The sequence below is a fragment of the Anolis carolinensis genome, chromosome 6 (assembly GCF_035594765.1).
Source record: "Anolis carolinensis isolate JA03-04 chromosome 6, rAnoCar3.1.pri, whole genome shotgun sequence".
NCBI lineage: Eukaryota > Metazoa > Chordata > Lepidosauria > Squamata > Dactyloidae > Anolis > Anolis carolinensis.
Genome location: NC_085846.1, coordinates 33359530 through 33376633, shown reverse-complemented (window position 1 = coordinate 33376633; position 17104 = coordinate 33359530). Strand labels below are relative to the sequence as shown.

The 17104-nt window shown below is 40.5% G+C and overlaps 1 protein-coding gene across 1 annotated transcript; it reads left to right on the top strand.

The window, feature by feature from the left end:
• Window positions 1-348: 348 nt before the first annotated feature.
• psmd3 (proteasome 26S subunit, non-ATPase 3) lies at window positions 349-14056 on the top strand. Its single transcript, XM_003222447.4, has 12 exons — window positions 349-676; window positions 3989-4179; window positions 4517-4654; window positions 5591-5727; window positions 5840-6030; window positions 8754-8857; window positions 8992-9106; window positions 10290-10409; window positions 10556-10659; window positions 11588-11743; window positions 12256-12306; window positions 13531-14056. The coding sequence occupies exons 1-12, from the start codon at window positions 490-492 to the stop codon at window positions 13606-13608; spliced, it is 1572 nt and encodes a 523-aa protein (XP_003222495.1). The 5' UTR covers window positions 349-489; the 3' UTR covers window positions 13609-14056.
• The last annotated feature ends 3048 nt before the right edge of the window (window positions 14057-17104 follow it).

Sequence of the window (17104 nt, the reverse complement as noted above, 5' to 3'; positions counted from 1 at the left end):
CCTAGTTTCCAGCAGACCTCATCGCCTCTGAGGGTGTCTGCCATAGATGCAGGCGAAACGTCAGGAAAGAATGCTTCTGGAACATGGCCATACAGCCCGGAAAAATCACAGCAACCCAGTGATTCCGGCTACGAAAGCCTTCCACAACACAATAATAATACTTCTACGGTAGCATGGCAGAGGGATTAGCTTGGGCAGTGCAGCTGGATTGTGACGTCAAAATAACCCGGAAGTCATGGAAGGCGTTCCTCTTTCAACTTTTCCTACCTCTATAGTCCCCCTCACAAAAGGAAACCGGAAGTCGTGTGATGCGTAAACATCTTTCCTAATCTCTATGGTGTTCCTCGCCTGGAGGAAGCCGAGCCACTCACTCGGCGCTCTATCTATTCTCTCGGCCGTCGACTCCCTGAGCCTGCCTGTCTTTTCCCGTCGTCCCCCGCGATTGTTGCTCTGTCACGGTGGTAGCCGGTGCGTGTGAGAAGCGCAGCCATGAAGCAGGAAGGCGGCTCGAGGCGCCGCGCCGGGCAGGAGAAGGCCAAACCCCCGCCCGCAGAGCCCCCGCAGCCCCCGCCGCCGACCGCCGACGTCGAAATGCACGAGGAGGCCTCGGCGGCGCCTTCCGAGCCCGCTTCGGCCGAGAAGTCGCAGCGCGAGCTGGACGCCGTCACGCTCGAAGGTGAGGACGGAATGAACCATTCCAGGAATGGGGGGGGGGGGGTATCCTATTGTGGTATGGCCCAGGTGAGGGCGTGGCTGCCGAACATTCCGAGGCGCTCCTATTGGCCAGAGGAGTCAGGTATTCAAATTGGTGGGCGGGACTACATTATGGGCGAGGGGATTGTCTTAGGGGAGGGGGGGTGAGATACCTGGCAGCCGGTCCCTAACTACATAACAGCATTTTGAGGGAAGATGGCTGCCTCCGTGAAGGGATGCTATTACAGTATTGCAATAGTAATGTCAAGGGAGGGAGAAAGAATTCTTGTCTGCTTGAGGCAAGTGTGAATGTTACAATTAATCACTTTGATTAGCATTGAATAGCCTTGTAGCTTTGATGTCTGGTTGCTTACTGCCTGGGGGAATCCTTTGTGTTAGCTGGACCTGATTACAGCCAGAGCTTGAAGTTGCAAGATTGTCCAATACTAATCAAAGTGATCAGTTGCAACATTTACACTTGTCTCAAGCAGACAAGAGTTCTTTCTTCGACCCTGGACATTCCATAAACCCCACTTGCCTAGTTTTCAGCAGACCTCACAACCTCTGAGAATGCCTGCCATAGTTTCGGGCGAAATGTCAGGAAAGAATACTTCTTCAACCTGGTCATACAGCCCAGAAAACTCACATCAACCCAATGATAATACTGTTTTATTATTGTATTTTTGTATATTTTAAGTTGCATTGTAATGTTTTTAATTGTGAGCCTCTTTGAGTCTCCGTATGGAGAGATAAAGTGGGATATATATATATATATATATATAGAAGAGAGGGATGCCAGTCAGTGACACTATGTAACATGATTTTAATTCCTGGGTTATAAATATCATTTCCTAATTGGTTGTATCATAAAAACATGAAGAAACTGCATCATATTTGGCTTCCACTTTTTTCTATTATTATTATTATTATTATATTTTTATACTCTGCTTTATTTCCCCTGAAGGAGACTCCAAAGTGGCTTAACATAAAAGCATCAGCATATTTAATCCTGTTTTAACATTTGTATATTTTACATGGTGTAAAGGTTTTCCCCTGACATTAAGTCTAGTCATATCCACCTCTGGTAGTTGGTGTTCATCTCCATTTCTAAGCAGAAGAGCCCGCATTGTCTGTAGATGCCTCCAAGGTCATGTGGCCGGCATGATTGCATGGAGCGCTGTTACCATAAAATCCAGTTCAAAGCAGATAATCTGTATTCAGAAACTGGATTATATGGTAGTGTAGGTGAGGCATCACACTGCACAATTGAAGTATTTTAACTCCACTTTATAATCCTAGGGTTTGTAATTTCATGAAGTATTTAGGAATTTCAATCAGGGAGCTCTAGCGCTTCAACTCTCAGACTTGTAAAAGGGAACCTCAATGTATGGTACTGCAGTATTGGGGTTCCTTTCCTAAGACTCACCAGAACCGTTTCATCACACAGGTTGTGTTTCCCTTACTCTAAATGCTTGGGATCAATGTTTGGGGTTTTTATTTAATTTTTATTATTTTGAATTTTGAGATACACGCATATACTTCTTGAAGATGGGACACCCACCCAAACATGAAATTTATTATGTTCTATCTACATCTTATATACATAAGCCTGAAGGTAATTTTTCATACCATATTTTTAATTTTAATAATGTGCATAAAACAAAGTTTGTGCCTATTGAATCAATATAAAGTAACAGTAATTTAGTGTCAGACACACATATGAGCAGTTTTGGAGTACCATATATACTTGAGTATAAGCCAAGTTTTTCAGCCTTTTTTAGGACTGAAAAAGTCCCCCTCAACTTATACTCAAGTAAGGGTCCTGGCCGTCTTATATTCAGGTCAGCTTATACTAGAGTATATAGGTAATCAGAGTTGGACAGTTTTATTATCGTAAATTACAGTTTTATGTAAATATTAAAAAAACATTTAACCTACTGATGGCTCAACGAATGTAATTTTATTGGTATCTATTTTTGTTTTTGAAATTTACCAGTAGCTGCTGCATTTCCCACCATTGTCTTATACTCGAATCAATAAGTTTTCCCAGTTTTTTGTGGTAAAATTAGATGCCTCGGCTTATATTTGGGTCGGCTTATACTCTAGCATATACAGTATTTTGAATTCCAAATAAGAAATGCTCAATGTGCAATTTCAAATACAAAATGTTTGCATTTGAATTTTGAATTGAATTCAAACACCAGAGAGAAAGAGACTTTGTTTGCAAAAGCAATCTTTGTAACATGGTATCTAATTATAAGACTAGTTTTATTCTATTAAGTACTGCTTGTTGCTTGGCTTTTGTTGTGAAAATCCTCTATCAGCTTGCTTTTATTTTAAAAAAGCATAAGCTACAAATAGGCCACAGAAGAGTGTTATGAAGAGAGAAACAAAGTATGAACAAAGTATGAACAGTATGAACAAAGTTCTCATCAAATTGAATGTATGTGTATGCCTTAAAGTCACTTGTCAACTTATAGCAAGTCCATTTATTTCATAGGATTTCATAGGATATTCATAGCCAAAAAATGCCTGGCAACAGTTTGCCAATGCTTTCCTCTGAAATATAGCATAGAGAGCTTGGCGTTCTTCAAAGGATAATTATTAAAGATGGTTGAAATGGAAAATTTGCAAATAACATTGTATTATCTGAATTAAGCTTCAGCTTGTTAGCCATCATACAATCCATTACTGATGACAGGTACCAGCTGAGAACCAAAAACACCTTCCTTAGAGTTAGGTGGAAAGGAATAATAGAATTAAAGAGTGTAGAAATGATAAGCAAACCAAATGACGATAATTTACATGCTCTTAAATATGTTGCTAAAAAAAATCTGCATTGTACTTCAAGGTCTGTAAAAGACCATTTCACAGTGCCCTGTTATTTCTACAGGACAAGGTGTTTTCTGCAGCATCTCACCCCAGACCTCCAGGAAGACCCAGTGCTAATGTCCGTTTCCTCTTTTACTTTATTATTTTCTCATCCTTGACCTGCCTGTACCGCAGTTCAGACAGTCATGTCATGACATCTAGAACAGGAAGAGGGTGAACACAGACTTCATTACATTACTATACAAACTTTTTAGCAGTTGTTTTAAAGTCTGGAGATTTCTTGCACAAAGTTTACATCGATCAGGATTGGGTTTGTGGTTTTAGCTTAGTTTAAGTTTAATGTTGTTGTTCAAGATGCCTTGCAATGTTTAATTGCCCCAACCAGTGGTAAACACATTGATGATGGTGGAGTATAGTGCAGCCTGTTTGCATTAAACTTTCTCTTCCTTTTTGGCTATTGCAGACATCAAGGAACATGTGAAGCAGCTGGAGAAGGCTGTCTCTGGGAAGGAACCACGCTATGTCCTGCGTGCCCTGAGAGCCTTGCCATCCACTTCCCGCCGCCTCAACCCCAATGTGCTCCAGAAGGCCATCAATGGCTTTTTCACATCTAATAGTGCTGTGCGAGACTTCCTTATCAGCTTCCTGGAAGAGGCAAGTCCAGGAGGGATTTATGGGGTGGCTGGGAAATCTCACAGAGGCTGGCTTGACATTTCATAAAATACTTTTTTTGGCTTCTGCAGCTGCTCTTTGAAGACCTTCTTGAACCTTCGAGGAGCAATGGCATACTTCCCAGTATTATATTTCATATCTTACTAACTTGAATTGTAATAGGTGGGCAGCATAGGTTCTCCAGAGGCTGAATGTGAAGCCTTTTGTAAGACTTTGGTGAGGAATTGGTAAGAAGCAGAGAGGCAAGGATCAGAGCCTTTCCTTGACCAGATCACAGCCTCTCGTTGACCTAATCACATCTCTCCTACCTTTTTTGTAGCCTATGGACACAGAAGCTGACTTGCAGTTCCGACCCCGCACAGGCAAGGCAGCTTCCACTCCTCTTCTGCCAGAGGTAGAAGCCTATCTCCAGCTGCTCCTGGTCATCCATCTGATGAATAGCAAGCGCTATCAAGAGGTAACACATCCTTCTCAACTCCCAGCTGATGGTAGAGGAAGGCAGAATGTAGGAAAGAAATCTGGCAAATTACTTCCCACTCTGTACAAACCCAACTCAGAATTGTAGATGATATGCTAAGATAAGAATTGATGACTTTCAGGACTTAAGGGGTCACATCGGCTCCCAAGGAGACATTCAATGCATTCCCCATTTGAGGATGCAAACAAAAAAATGTCCTCCAGAAGCTTTTATAAGTCCAGAGAGTTTTTTTTAAAAATGACAAGAAGTTATTTAACCCTTGTTGGCTAAACACATGTTGTTGACATTTTGGAGAGAGTATATTTTTGGCACTGGGAAGCACAAAAATGTACAGCAATAGGGTCATACTACTATAGCCATAGCATCTTCATGCAGTACTTCTTGGTTCGTGCACTCCTGCGCTAATATCAGGTGTAAGAGATGCATTTACACAACTGTGTACTTTGTAGGTAGAAATAAGCTTGGAAGGAAGTGGGCAATTTTAAATTAATAAAATAATGTCTTATGCAAAGTGACCTTTGACCTTGGTCCCAGGCCTCTGAGTGCACCTGTTGCCCCAAATATTTTATGAGCTCTTTCCACTAAATTTCATGTTTACAAATATTCATATCTCCTCATATGCACACAGTTTGTGGACAGTTAAAACTGATGTTCACTGTATGTTCAGTGCCAAGTTGGGGGAGCTCTCTCAAGTTCATCTGTTACAGTGATCTGGTATGAGTTACCCTGGACATTAGTAGTTTCCCTATGTTTCATTGAATAATTTCGGCAGCCTGGCTAGCTTCCATCTGTGAGGGACGTAAATGATGAATTTTATGTAGATGAGGCAGAAAATCCAAGTACCCAATAAGGGGTCCCCTGTATATCAGTACTTGTAAGGTCGTAGCATGAATTCTCATTCTCTCCTCCTTCTAGGCCCAGAAGGTTTCGGATGATCTGATGCAGAAAACAAGTCTTCAGAACCGCCGAGCCCTTGATCTGGTGGTGGCAAAATGTTACTACTACCATGCACGCATCTATGAGTTCTTGAACAAGCTAGATGTGGTTAGGAGGTAGGTCTGGCAACATCCAGGAGTTGCCATAATCTTGTTATTTCCTCTACAATATTATTTTTTCAAGCTTTCTTACTGACACGTCCTGTTTTCATTTCTTCTCTTTTCAAAGTTTCCTTCATGCTCGCTTGAGGACGGCAACGCTTCGCCATGATGCGGATGGACAGGCTACTCTCCTGAATCTTCTGCTGAGAAATTACCTTCATTATGACCTCTATGACCAGGCAGAAAAACTGGTTTCCAAGTCAGTGTTCCCTGAGCAAGCAAACAACAATGAATGGGCCAGGTACCTCTACTACACAGGTGAGAAACAGAACTGAATTCCTTCTCAAGATCCCAGATAACCTGAGCCAAACATGAGATTGAGTTCTGAGTCCTGCCTATGTCCAATTTTTGCTCAAAAAAGTAAAATACCTTTATCCAAATCGCTTATCCATATTACTTGCTTATTTGCTGAATTTAATATTCTTGTAGCAAAAAGGGAAGGAGCATTTTTTCTGTGCAGGACATTTTTAGAACAGATGATCTCGTACTTAGATTTTGAGATAGTATACCCATTGCCCATGCATTTTCAAGCTTACTTTCATAGAATTATAGAGATAAAAAAAGACTCCCAAGGGCCATCTAGTCCAGTCATCTACCATGCAGAAACACACCATCAAAACAATCCTGATTTATCATTATCCATCCTCTGCTTAAAAACCTCCTGAGAAGGAAACTAAGCCATACTCTGAGACAACATATTCCACTGTCAGACAGCTCTTACAATTAGGATGTTCTTCCTAATGTTTATTTTCCTGTGTATTTTCAAATGTTTTCCTGTATTTCCCTGTATTTTTCATTCATTACTCCATGCTCCAGTCTCTGAAGTAACAGAAAGCAAACTTGCTCCATCTTTGATATTATATAGCCCTAAGATTAGAGACATTGAGTTTGTTTTTTAAAATAATGCTGGATTCCACCCTTATTAATCCATTTTCTATTACTAACACGGTCATCCCAGTTAATGTATAGCTTTGCCAAATAGTCTTTCATTTAAGTTTAATTGAATCATAGTCTTGACTACAGAGGAGTAACTAAAAATGCCTGCCTTCTAATCCTTCTTAGGGTTGGTAGAGGCATCTTATCAGCCCACACTTTCCTCTGTGCTAATTATTTCAGCAGTTTCTTGCAAATGCTCTCAGTTTAGAATGCATTTTATTGTTATTTTACTCCATATGTTGGATTGAAAGAAAATCACAGAACAAAACAACAAAATGTATATTAAAAATTAAAATATTTGTTCTGCATACATTACTTGAAGAAAGAGCTGCTACCTGTACATTTGAGGCAAATGTTTATTAACATCTTAGCAGTGATATCCCCAGCATTCCAGAGAATGTAGTGGAGAACCTTCCATTTCCCATTGATAGTTGAGGACAGGCCTGCATAGCTTCTAGCCCTCGCAGAATTCCTCACTATTGGATAAATTGACTGAGGGTTCTGGAAGCTGAAGTTGTTTAAAAAAAAAGAAGGGAAAAAGTGAAAAGATACTAAAAATGAAAAATGGATTAATTAACTCTTTATCATTTCATGTGTTTTTGCCTAACATGCAGTAACATATATGACAGAACTGGGTAACAGAAGTTCAGTTCAACTAAAGTCATAGAGTACCTTTGACCAGGACAATTCATATTTGCCAGTATATGAGTTGGACTTGGGCTTGCAAAAATTAGCATCCTCTGAGCAGTTGAAGTATCCTGTGCTCTGAGTTTGAAAACATTACATTTTTGGACTCACAAAATTGCTTGATTACCCAGCCCAATGTTTCTGCTGACTGGGGATTATGGACGTTCTGTTGCTGTGTGCCTTCAAGTCATTTCTGACTTATGCTGACTCTAAGGCAAAAATATCACAGAATTTTTGTGGCCAAAAGTGTGACTCACTCAAGGTAGCCCAGTCAGGTTCCATTATTAAGTGGGGAATTGAACCCTGGTCTCCAAAGTTGAGTCCAATACCCAAATCACTGCACCATTCTGGCTCATTGTGGCAGCTGTTAGTTATTTGTGATTAGCTTGTGCACTGTACATATGAATACATTATTTTTGGGCTAGCAATTGTGGGGTCTCCTCACCAAAAAAGTAACATTTTGAATGTACGTTTCAACTTCCATACAGTGCATGCACCAAAAAGTCACATACTACTATAGGTGATCACTCATGGCTGAGTATGATTGACTTCCAAGGGTAGAGTCTAGTGGTGGGTTCGTAAGTGACTGTGGAGACCTATCCTGGATTCACATGGTCTTTCACATTGAGGACAGGGGTTTGCTTGATGCTCCTTCCTCTTGGCACGTTTCTCCCTTTCACCCTCTTTTCATGCCTCTTCAAAATCCATAGCACTGTTGGTGACAGCTGACGTCTAATTAGAATCCTCAAGAACCAGGGCTTCCTGTTCTCAGTGTTTAGATCAAAATTTTAAGGCTAGTTTTAAGCCCATCTTTAAATCTTTTTTGTTGTTCACTGATATTCCATTTTCTGTTCCGGAGATAATTGTAAAGTAACTGCTTTGGGAAGTAGTGCTCGAGCTTTTGGGAAACATGCCTGGCCCAGCAAAGTTAATGACAGAGATTCATCGCTTCAGTGCGGATGGTTTCTGGTTCTTCCAAAATGCTGACATTTGTCCGCAGGGTTTTTCAAAGGAATTTTTCCAGAAGTTGAGAGTGACATTTGTAGACACTCTATGTTTTGAAGGTGTACAATAGAGTTGGAAGAACAATAGCTTTATAAACAAGCATCTCTGTATCCCTCTGAATGTTCCAACCCTCGGTACACTCTGCTTCATTCAAAAAAGCCACTTAGGAAGTAGGGATTGACAGGATCAGCTTGGATGATACTCACTAGCTCAACACCCTCTTTTTGAGGAACCTCTTTGTCTTCACCCTCCAGATTCCAATTTTAGTACTGGAGTGCAGAAACCATTTGGGCAGAACCCACCAGACACCCTTGGATTATTACCATCATTTCACTCCTTCTCTTCCCTTCCAGGGCGCATCAAGGCCATCCAGCTGGAATATTCTGAAGCCCGGAGGACCATGACAAACGCCCTACGGAAAGCACCACAGCACACAGCTGTTGGCTTCAAACAGACAGTGAGTAGAAGTTTTGTCCTCCAGGTGGCGCTATGAGCTCACACTAGAAGGGAGTACATCTGCTATTTACACACTGCTCTACAATAGTGGGCTGCATTGTAGCAGAATACATTCAACTTTTGCCTCTGTTCTAGGTCCATAAGCTGTTGATTGTGGTAGAGCTGCTGCTAGGTGAGATCCCAGACAGACTGCAGTTTCGACAGCCTTCTCTGAAAAGGTCCCTCATGCCCTACTTCCTCTTGACACAGGGTAAGTGGTGCAGTTGGGCCCTACTTAACAATCCAAAGAAAACAGTGGGCAAGGATAATGAACTGCAAGTGTGTGGAGGAGTCTTTAATACATTTATGTTTTCCATATACATTTCAGAATCCTTGTGTAAGCACAGTCCATCTTGTTCATCTCTATTTTTACATGTAGTTTTGTTTGAAAGGTGTTCTAAATGTGGCTTATTTTAAGCATGAAGGCTTAAATCATACACATAGTTCCTATAGAATAGACCCATTGAAACAATGGATTCTGCATAAGCAGTTCATTGAATGGCTCTACTCTAGTTAGGACCAGCAATTGCATTTAGCCCCAGTGTATAACAGTGTTTATTTTTAGTAATACAAAGTCCTGGGGATGCAGGCAAAGCAGTGATGTACATTTATTCCACCCATTTTTCCATCATTCTCCAAACACCATCAGTAAACCAAAATAGATAGAACCATTCTGCATGCAGAGATAACCAATCCAAGTATGTAAAATGTACAAGAGGATTAGCCTGGAGTCGCAACATGCATGTTTCCTTGCATTCTAATGTATAAGCAGAGGTCTTTCGGGGGTGCTTTAGTTTTCTGTGTCAGGACTTCTTAAGCTTTTCCACTCGGGACTCCCTTCAGTCTGATTTTTTTTACGTAAACCCAGGTATATAGGCCTACAAAAGTATACAACATAAACATTTATTGATAATAAATCAGCTTTTTCAAGCCTTGCTAAACAGGCTGATATTTCTTTTTATGAAATACAGCTAAAGCATCTTCTGCCGAGTCCGCTGCAAACACTGCACAACAGATTCGCATAAATGTCTAAACAGTCACTAAGTGATGTTCAGAAACTTTTACTATTGTCAAATTTTTGGAGCCACCAACATTGAGCTAAGGGGACCTCATTTGGGGTCAGGACCCATAGTTTAAGAAGCAGTTGTCTATACTACTTGACAAGGGATTGAACTAGAAAGATCTTTGAGTCCCTTCCAGTTCTCTGATTCTGTGTATTCTTTGCTCATATAAGCATATACTTAAACAAGAATTCATCTGGTCTTCTTTTCTCTTATTTTGCTGCTTTTTAACCTACTTCCAGTTTTCTCCCATTGCTTTTTGACAATCTGTGCTCATCTTAAAGTCCCAGTGACAAAAAAATGCCTCTATTTTCTTTTGCATTCTTCTCCCAGCGGTTCGGACAGGAAACCTGGCCAAGTTCAACCAAGTCCTTGATCAGTTTAGCGATAAGTTCCAAGCAGATGGGACTTACACACTCATCATCCGCCTGAGGCACAATGTGATCAAGACAGGTGAGAGGCATTTGGCTCCCTACAATCTTGCAATAAATAACTCCCTACTCCTGCAAAATCTGCAGTAAGAAGCAAGCAAAAAATCACAGACATCTGATCGATGCTTTTTGTACTCTTGTTGGACTATCTTTTTATCCCTTATGCAGGTGTTCGCATGATCAGCCTTTCCTATTCAAGGATCTCCTTGGCTGACATAGCACAGAAGTTGCAGCTGGATAGCCCAGAGGATGCTGAATTCATTGTTGCCAAGGTAGGTGACTGCAGAGTTGGACTGAATGAGAATTCCCATTTGTACTGTCACTTTGGCAGACTATGGGAGTTCCATTGCTATCTATGTTTTTAATGTTCTGTGTCTGAATTATTAGACAGTTTACCTTTGTACATTTCATGAGAGTGCAAGCTGTCTGGATTTGGGCCATCATGCTCCAGATCACAGTCCTGTTTCATCCTGTTTTCCTGAAACCAATTATCCAGACTACATTTCTTGCATGGTGGGATCAGATTGGTTGACCCTTGTGATCTCTTCCAACCCTTTGTTTTTATGATTCTATAAATGTATGAACAGAAATTTTTTTAGTTTCTTTTAGCAAAACAGGCTATAAAGTCTCACTGCTGTCCTATCACTCTACCATGTTTTCTGAAAGCCAGTGGTTCTCAACCTGTGGGCCCCCAGATAGTTTATCCTTAAACTCCCAGAAATTCTAACAGCTGGTAAACTGGCTGAGATTTCTGGGAATTGTAGGCCAAAACACCTGGTTACCCACAGGTTGAGAACCACTGCTCTATATCTACTGTCTGTTACCAGGCCCAATGAGAAAATGGCAAGACTCCCCTTGAAGGTAGTCCTTTAACACCTTTGATGATAGAAAACCCTCCACTCCACTCTCGCGTCAAACCCAAAGTTTCAGAGGCTGTTGTGTATGTTTAATATGTGGGATCAGCTCATAGGAACTAATAACATACTGAGTGGCTCTGAACATAAGCTTGCAACCATACATCCTGTGAGCCTTTCTCTAGAATTAATCTCTCAGACTCGCTATCCAAATTGTGAACCTGTGTCATTAGGGGGAGTGTGACCCCATCCAGCACATGCTGAATAAGACATATTATGTGCATTTGTTCCCCTGTAGATGTTGTTTTGGAAAATAATGGGTTCTGTGCTTGTCTCTGATTCTCAGGCCATTCGGGATGGTGTGATTGAAGCCAGCATCAACCATGAGAAGGGCTACATCCAGTCCAAGGAAATGACAGACATCTATTCAACACGGGAACCTCAACTGGCCTTCCACCAACGTATCTCCTTCTGCCTCGACATTCACAATATGTCTGTCAAGGTAAAGGAACAAGTGTACATTGGTGTATTATCGGGCAGATAGAAAAGAAGGGAGCATTTAACTAATGTAAAGTAGTATCTAAATTATGAATCAAAACGTTCTGAATTTAAATCTCATACCTAGAGGCATGAGCCTACTAGATGACCTGGCCAACATGTGGGGCTAAAGAACACTTATCTAATAATATTGCAGGCATCACTGAGATATGCAAAAAGAACATAGACAGCATAGGTGCCATTGTACTATTAGAGGTTTAGAAATGTTGCTTTTTAAAAAATACCGTCCCCCAAATACCTTACCTAGTATCACCAGTAACCATGTTGACTGAGGAATCCTGCAGATTGAATTCCAAAAGTAACTTTCCAAAATCGGGCACCTCTGAATCTACTGTTGTTCTGAGCAAGAAGCCTAGCTAGGGAAGCCTTCAATAGTAAAGTCAGAAGTACTAGATTTTGTGTCTTGTGAGAGTGGCTTCATTTTTTCTACTTACTTTAATTCCTTTTCTGTTTTAGGCTATGAGGTTCCCTCCGAAGTCTTATAATAAGGACCTGGAGTCTGCAGAGGTAGGTTTCTCTGACGACAAGAAGCTACTTGCTCCAAACTGGCTCTGAGATGTTATTATTTAAGTTCTAAACCTCTCATGAACCAGCAGTCCTCTCAGTCTCTCTCTGTCACCACTAACTTCTGCAATACCTGGTACTACCTAGGCTTCCTCTGTTCTAGTCTCAGTGTCTCGGTTTATTTAAGACACTACACAACCCTATTCAGCACTATTCAAGCACAGAGTGGTAAACTCATCCGACAATTGAATTGAATCAAAGTGACTTGCATGTAGAGCTACTGAAATCAAAGGCATTTCAGTTAAATATGACTGATCTGTCTCATTCATTTCAGCAGGCCTGCTTGGAGTGTGACTCAATCTGGATCCTATCCAGATAGTTTAGATTCATAAAATATTTTATTGGGCCAAGAGTTCCTTTTAAACCAGTGCCGTATTTTTAGTTATTTTAGTGTGTTTAGTTATTATGATTTTTTTCTATTATATGTATGTGGGCACTGTATTTCTGCCGTTAATATGTTGTAAACTGCCAATTCTCCCCCAGGGGTGAGAAAGGCGGTATATAAATAAATTTTACTATCTTATTCACACTTTTTCGCACTCTGCATAAGAATGTACATTTTTGTGCCAAGAAAAGTTGAATCTAGTGATCTATATAATGATAAAAATTGAGCATGGGAACAAAAACAATTCCTATTTCTAAAAGAAAGGGGCTGTGTATGAATTCTGACCTGTTCTGAACAGTTGAGCATAATCTTGGGTCCTGGATAGCCCAAATGTATACTGACAGTAGCACAGTTGCTGTTTTCTAGTGTAGGGTAGCTCAACCACATAGAAAGTGTTTCCATGATATTTCTGCAGAAACATCACTGCCATTAGTTTTTAAATTGCTCTCTGTCATTATATGCTACTTAAGCAATTTTAAAAGAGAGGAATGGCTACTTAGAACCAGCTCTTAACCATATTTCCACACAAGTATATGGACATTCATTGAGCTTGCAAGACCTGAGCAGAACTGTTAATAACAGGATGACTGGGAGATCTCTCATTCATCATCTAGCCTGATTTGAAGTCAGTGGCTCTGAACGACTTGGTGCTTGTTCAAATTGTCCTGTAGAAATTCAACCCTGCTTAGGGAAGTGTCTTTAATCCCAGCCTATTGGACAGCTCAGTTTTGTTTCATGCCAAAGATGTTGCACTAAACCATATGGCTACTTTTGTTTCACAGGAGCGCCGGGAGCGTGAGCAGCAGGACCTAGAATTTGCGAAGGAAATGGCCGAGGACGATGATGACGGTTTCCCTTGATGCTCTGGGGATTGCTGCATTTATTTTTTTTGGTTTTTTTTGGTTTCTTGCTCAATACAAACCGTGGTCTACTGGTTAAAACCCAGAACTTGCCTTTATTTCTATATCCTGCATGTTGAGGGTGGCACAAAAAAAACAGAAAACAATCCGACCACCCTTTAGCTGGTCTGAAAGAGAGAACGCACCCACTCTGATTAAAGGGATGGTGGTCCTATTCAACTGAAGCCCACATTGTGGATTTCAAGTTTAAATGTCCCCATAAGGGGCTGAATGCATCCCCTCTTGTTGTCCCTTTCTGATTTTTCAGTAAACAAAGGGATGGGTTGGGTGGGGAGTGGCAGTTCTGGTGGTATACCTCTTTCAGTCCACCTGGTGGAGTAATTCCACTTGGAAATGTTTTGTCAAACTTTGTTTAGGGCTTTTAAATAAAAGTTTGGGGAAAATGGAATGCCTTTTTGTCCAGAATGTTAATACAAGAGCAGCACTCTGACACATGAAAAGCTCCGAAAGGTGGGAACTCGACGAATATTAGTAAAATGCCTGAAGTTTTGATGTACAAAAGAATAATTGGATACAGTGGTGGCAGGTAAAAATTCATTATTGCTGTAAGTAGCTGATACATTTGCAGGAAAGACCCCATCTCCAATAAACTACATGTGCTTTGGTAAGAAATGTCCAAAATTCCAGGCAGCAGAATACTTTCTGTTGTAATATGTACAAAAACATTTGAAGTAATAAAAATGGAATCTTTAAAATAGAAATGAATATGGGCAGCAAACCATTTTTTTCATAGACCTGATTTTCAAAATCTAGAATGTCATTTGCAAACATAGCCACCTTATTCTTCAGTCCTTTTGATAATTTATGAATTTCATCAGTTTTAATAAAGTCCTTATTCACATCAGAAGAGCCACCTTTTTGCTCTTCCTTTATTTCTGCCTGTTTAACCAATTACTGCCCTAGATGAGTTCCTGCCATCTTGCTCCATGATTGTTACATTTTCTCATGAACATTTGGTGCGGGGGGGGGGGGAGGGGTTAAGTGACATTGTCAAGCTCTTCATGTGCTCAAGGCTTTGGTTAGAAATGACAAAGCAAACCATGGGCTTCACTACATCTTACTACTCATGATGAAGGCAACCAGCTCTTTGTTTGGCATCAAGGGTGAGATAGCTCTGTGGAATTCAGCTCAGTTTTTGCGCACATCGATGACATACTGAAAGTGACATTGCATTATTGCTAATTCCCACTTCAACCACTTGGTAGCCTAGTTTAAAGATTTAATGGAGTCATGTGGGGGGAAGTAAACCATGTTGTTTATGCACAGTTTTGGTTTGCTTGAGATCATTTTGAGACCAAACATTTCTGGAGATTTTGAGATGTGCTACAGAGCTTCAGAAGTGGCAAAAGGTGTTCAGCAATGGCACTTCAGATTTAAGCCATCTTTTGATCTACTTTGATACCATAAGAACACTTCAAGGTGATCATCTGTGGAAGCTGATACAATTAATTCAAGCAGCTGCTTAGTATAGAGCTATGAAAGCAATAAATCTGCTTCCCAAAAGTCAATTTTTCATAGAAATGTAGCTGAAGTGAATTTGTTGTTGTGAGAACCTATATAGTAATATATGTAATGTGCCAAGAAATCATTATCTCTTTTCAAACCTCTACTAATGGATTGGAATTTGTAAATATATTCCACTTTAGGTGTCTCTCTTTCCAATCTTGCTCTAATTTGTTTGTGTTCTTGAAGGCTGCTGTGATGATGGAAATCTATCTTCATACTTAGTCTGACAGTACCACCCTCCAAAAATTATCTTTTCATCCTGCTAGGGTCCCAACTGTAGAGTTTCTGAAGTGCTGCAGATGGCAATGCTGGGAAATGATATCTAGAGCTTTCCTGGGTATGGGGTGCATTGAGAACAAATAGCTGGAGAGACTCCTTGGGACCCTGCTGCAACGTCTCTCTGTATACAGGCAGCCCCCAAGTTACAAACAAGATAGGTTCTGTAGGATTGTTCTTAGGCTGGATAGCATAGGGAAGGGTTAACATCCCTGTGGTGTTTATTTTGCTGTCTGTGCTGCTGTTCAGAAGACTTCACCTCACTTTCTGTCCCTATAATGATTGGATTTTGAAAAATTTGGCTTGTTGTGGAAACAATGAATGGTGAGAAAGCTTCAGTGGAGACACCTTTTCCCCATGATAACTCTTCCAAGAATTAATTGTCTTTCCTAAGGATAGATTTCTCTTATTTCCTGTACTCTCACCTCTATTCTTAACTATGAGTCGTTTGTAAGTTTGATGGCTGCCTATATCTCCTTTGTTTACTAGAATCTCAGAAACTCTTTGCCTAGGGCTCTGCTTGGTTGATAAAGTAGGCTTGAGTTATGAACAATAAATGTGACTTTCCAAGAGTCCAATTTATGAACAAGGTGGTAGCCCAACATGGGCAAACTTTGAGCCTCCAGCTGTTTTGGACTTCAATTCATAACAGCCGGTAAGCTGGCTGAAATTTCTGGGAGTTGAAGTCCAAAACACCTGGAGGGCCATAGTTTGACCATGCTTGTGCTAGCCTGTATGTCCAAGAAGGGCAAAATACTTTTCATCTAGTTTTTTTAAAATAGGATAGTCTCTGCGCAAGGATAGCATATCCTTTAAAATATTTGACTTCCTAAGGGCAATTAAATTATATATCTTTTGCCTTCTTGTGTGTCTAGTAAAAGGGACATAAATTATACTATCTCCAAGATCAGCTTGAGCCCTCAAGTCAGTTCTAGGGGCATATCACAAAAAAAGGGTTGACGTTGGATTCTATGAATCTTTGGACTCCCTTTTTCCTTCCCATCACAGAATTGGGAATGGAGAGATCTAATGACCTGTGGCCTCCAAATACTTTATAACTGAATGTAAATTAACCCACATCAACCGTTGACCATGGAACCAACTGGAGAGGAGGTGCTCTCAAATGTAATTGCCGTATAGAACACAGAAAAAGATGAATGAGTTGTGGAATTGAATGAAAGAACTGAAAGAATCAGTCATCCCCCTGCCTTCACAACCTCATGGAGTCAAAAACAGCCCAGAAAGCACAAGGCAATCACATTTGATTTCAAAAGAGGAAAGAATCCTGAGAAGGATGGCTAAGAGGAAGTTGAATGGAAGGGACGTAAAAATTCCCCTGAAGACTTGGAGGTCATTGAAAACCACAATAGTAAATGCTGCATTGGAATGTATACCACCGGAAAAGCACCATCAAGTGCAAGCGGATGCTGGGGTGGTTAACAAGCAGAACAAAGGAAGCATAAAAGACGAGAACTTCCTACAGAAAATGGAAGTCTTGCCCAAATAAAAGGAATGAAAAAGAACACAAGGCCTGATAGATAATAGGGAATATGAAAGAGAAAGGAGTGCATTGTTTGACAAATATAAACAGTAAGACAATAAAAATTATTTTACATTAATCAGAAGCATTAAACTGACCAGGAAAAGGGCTAAT

Bases quoted from the DNA above. Each gene is read 5' to 3' on its own strand.
- psmd3 (XM_003222447.4), top strand. From the start codon at position 490: ATGAAGCAGGAAGGCGGCTCGAGGCGCCGCGCCGGGCAGGAGAAGGCC. The intron at 8,858-8,991 runs GTGAGTAGAAGT...CCTCTGTTCTAG, and splicing joins CTGTTGGCTTCAAACAGACA to GTCCATAAGCTGTTGATTGT. The intron at 11,744-12,255 runs GTAAAGGAACAA...TTTCTGTTTTAG, and splicing joins TTCACAATATGTCTGTCAAG to GCTATGAGGTTCCCTCCGAA.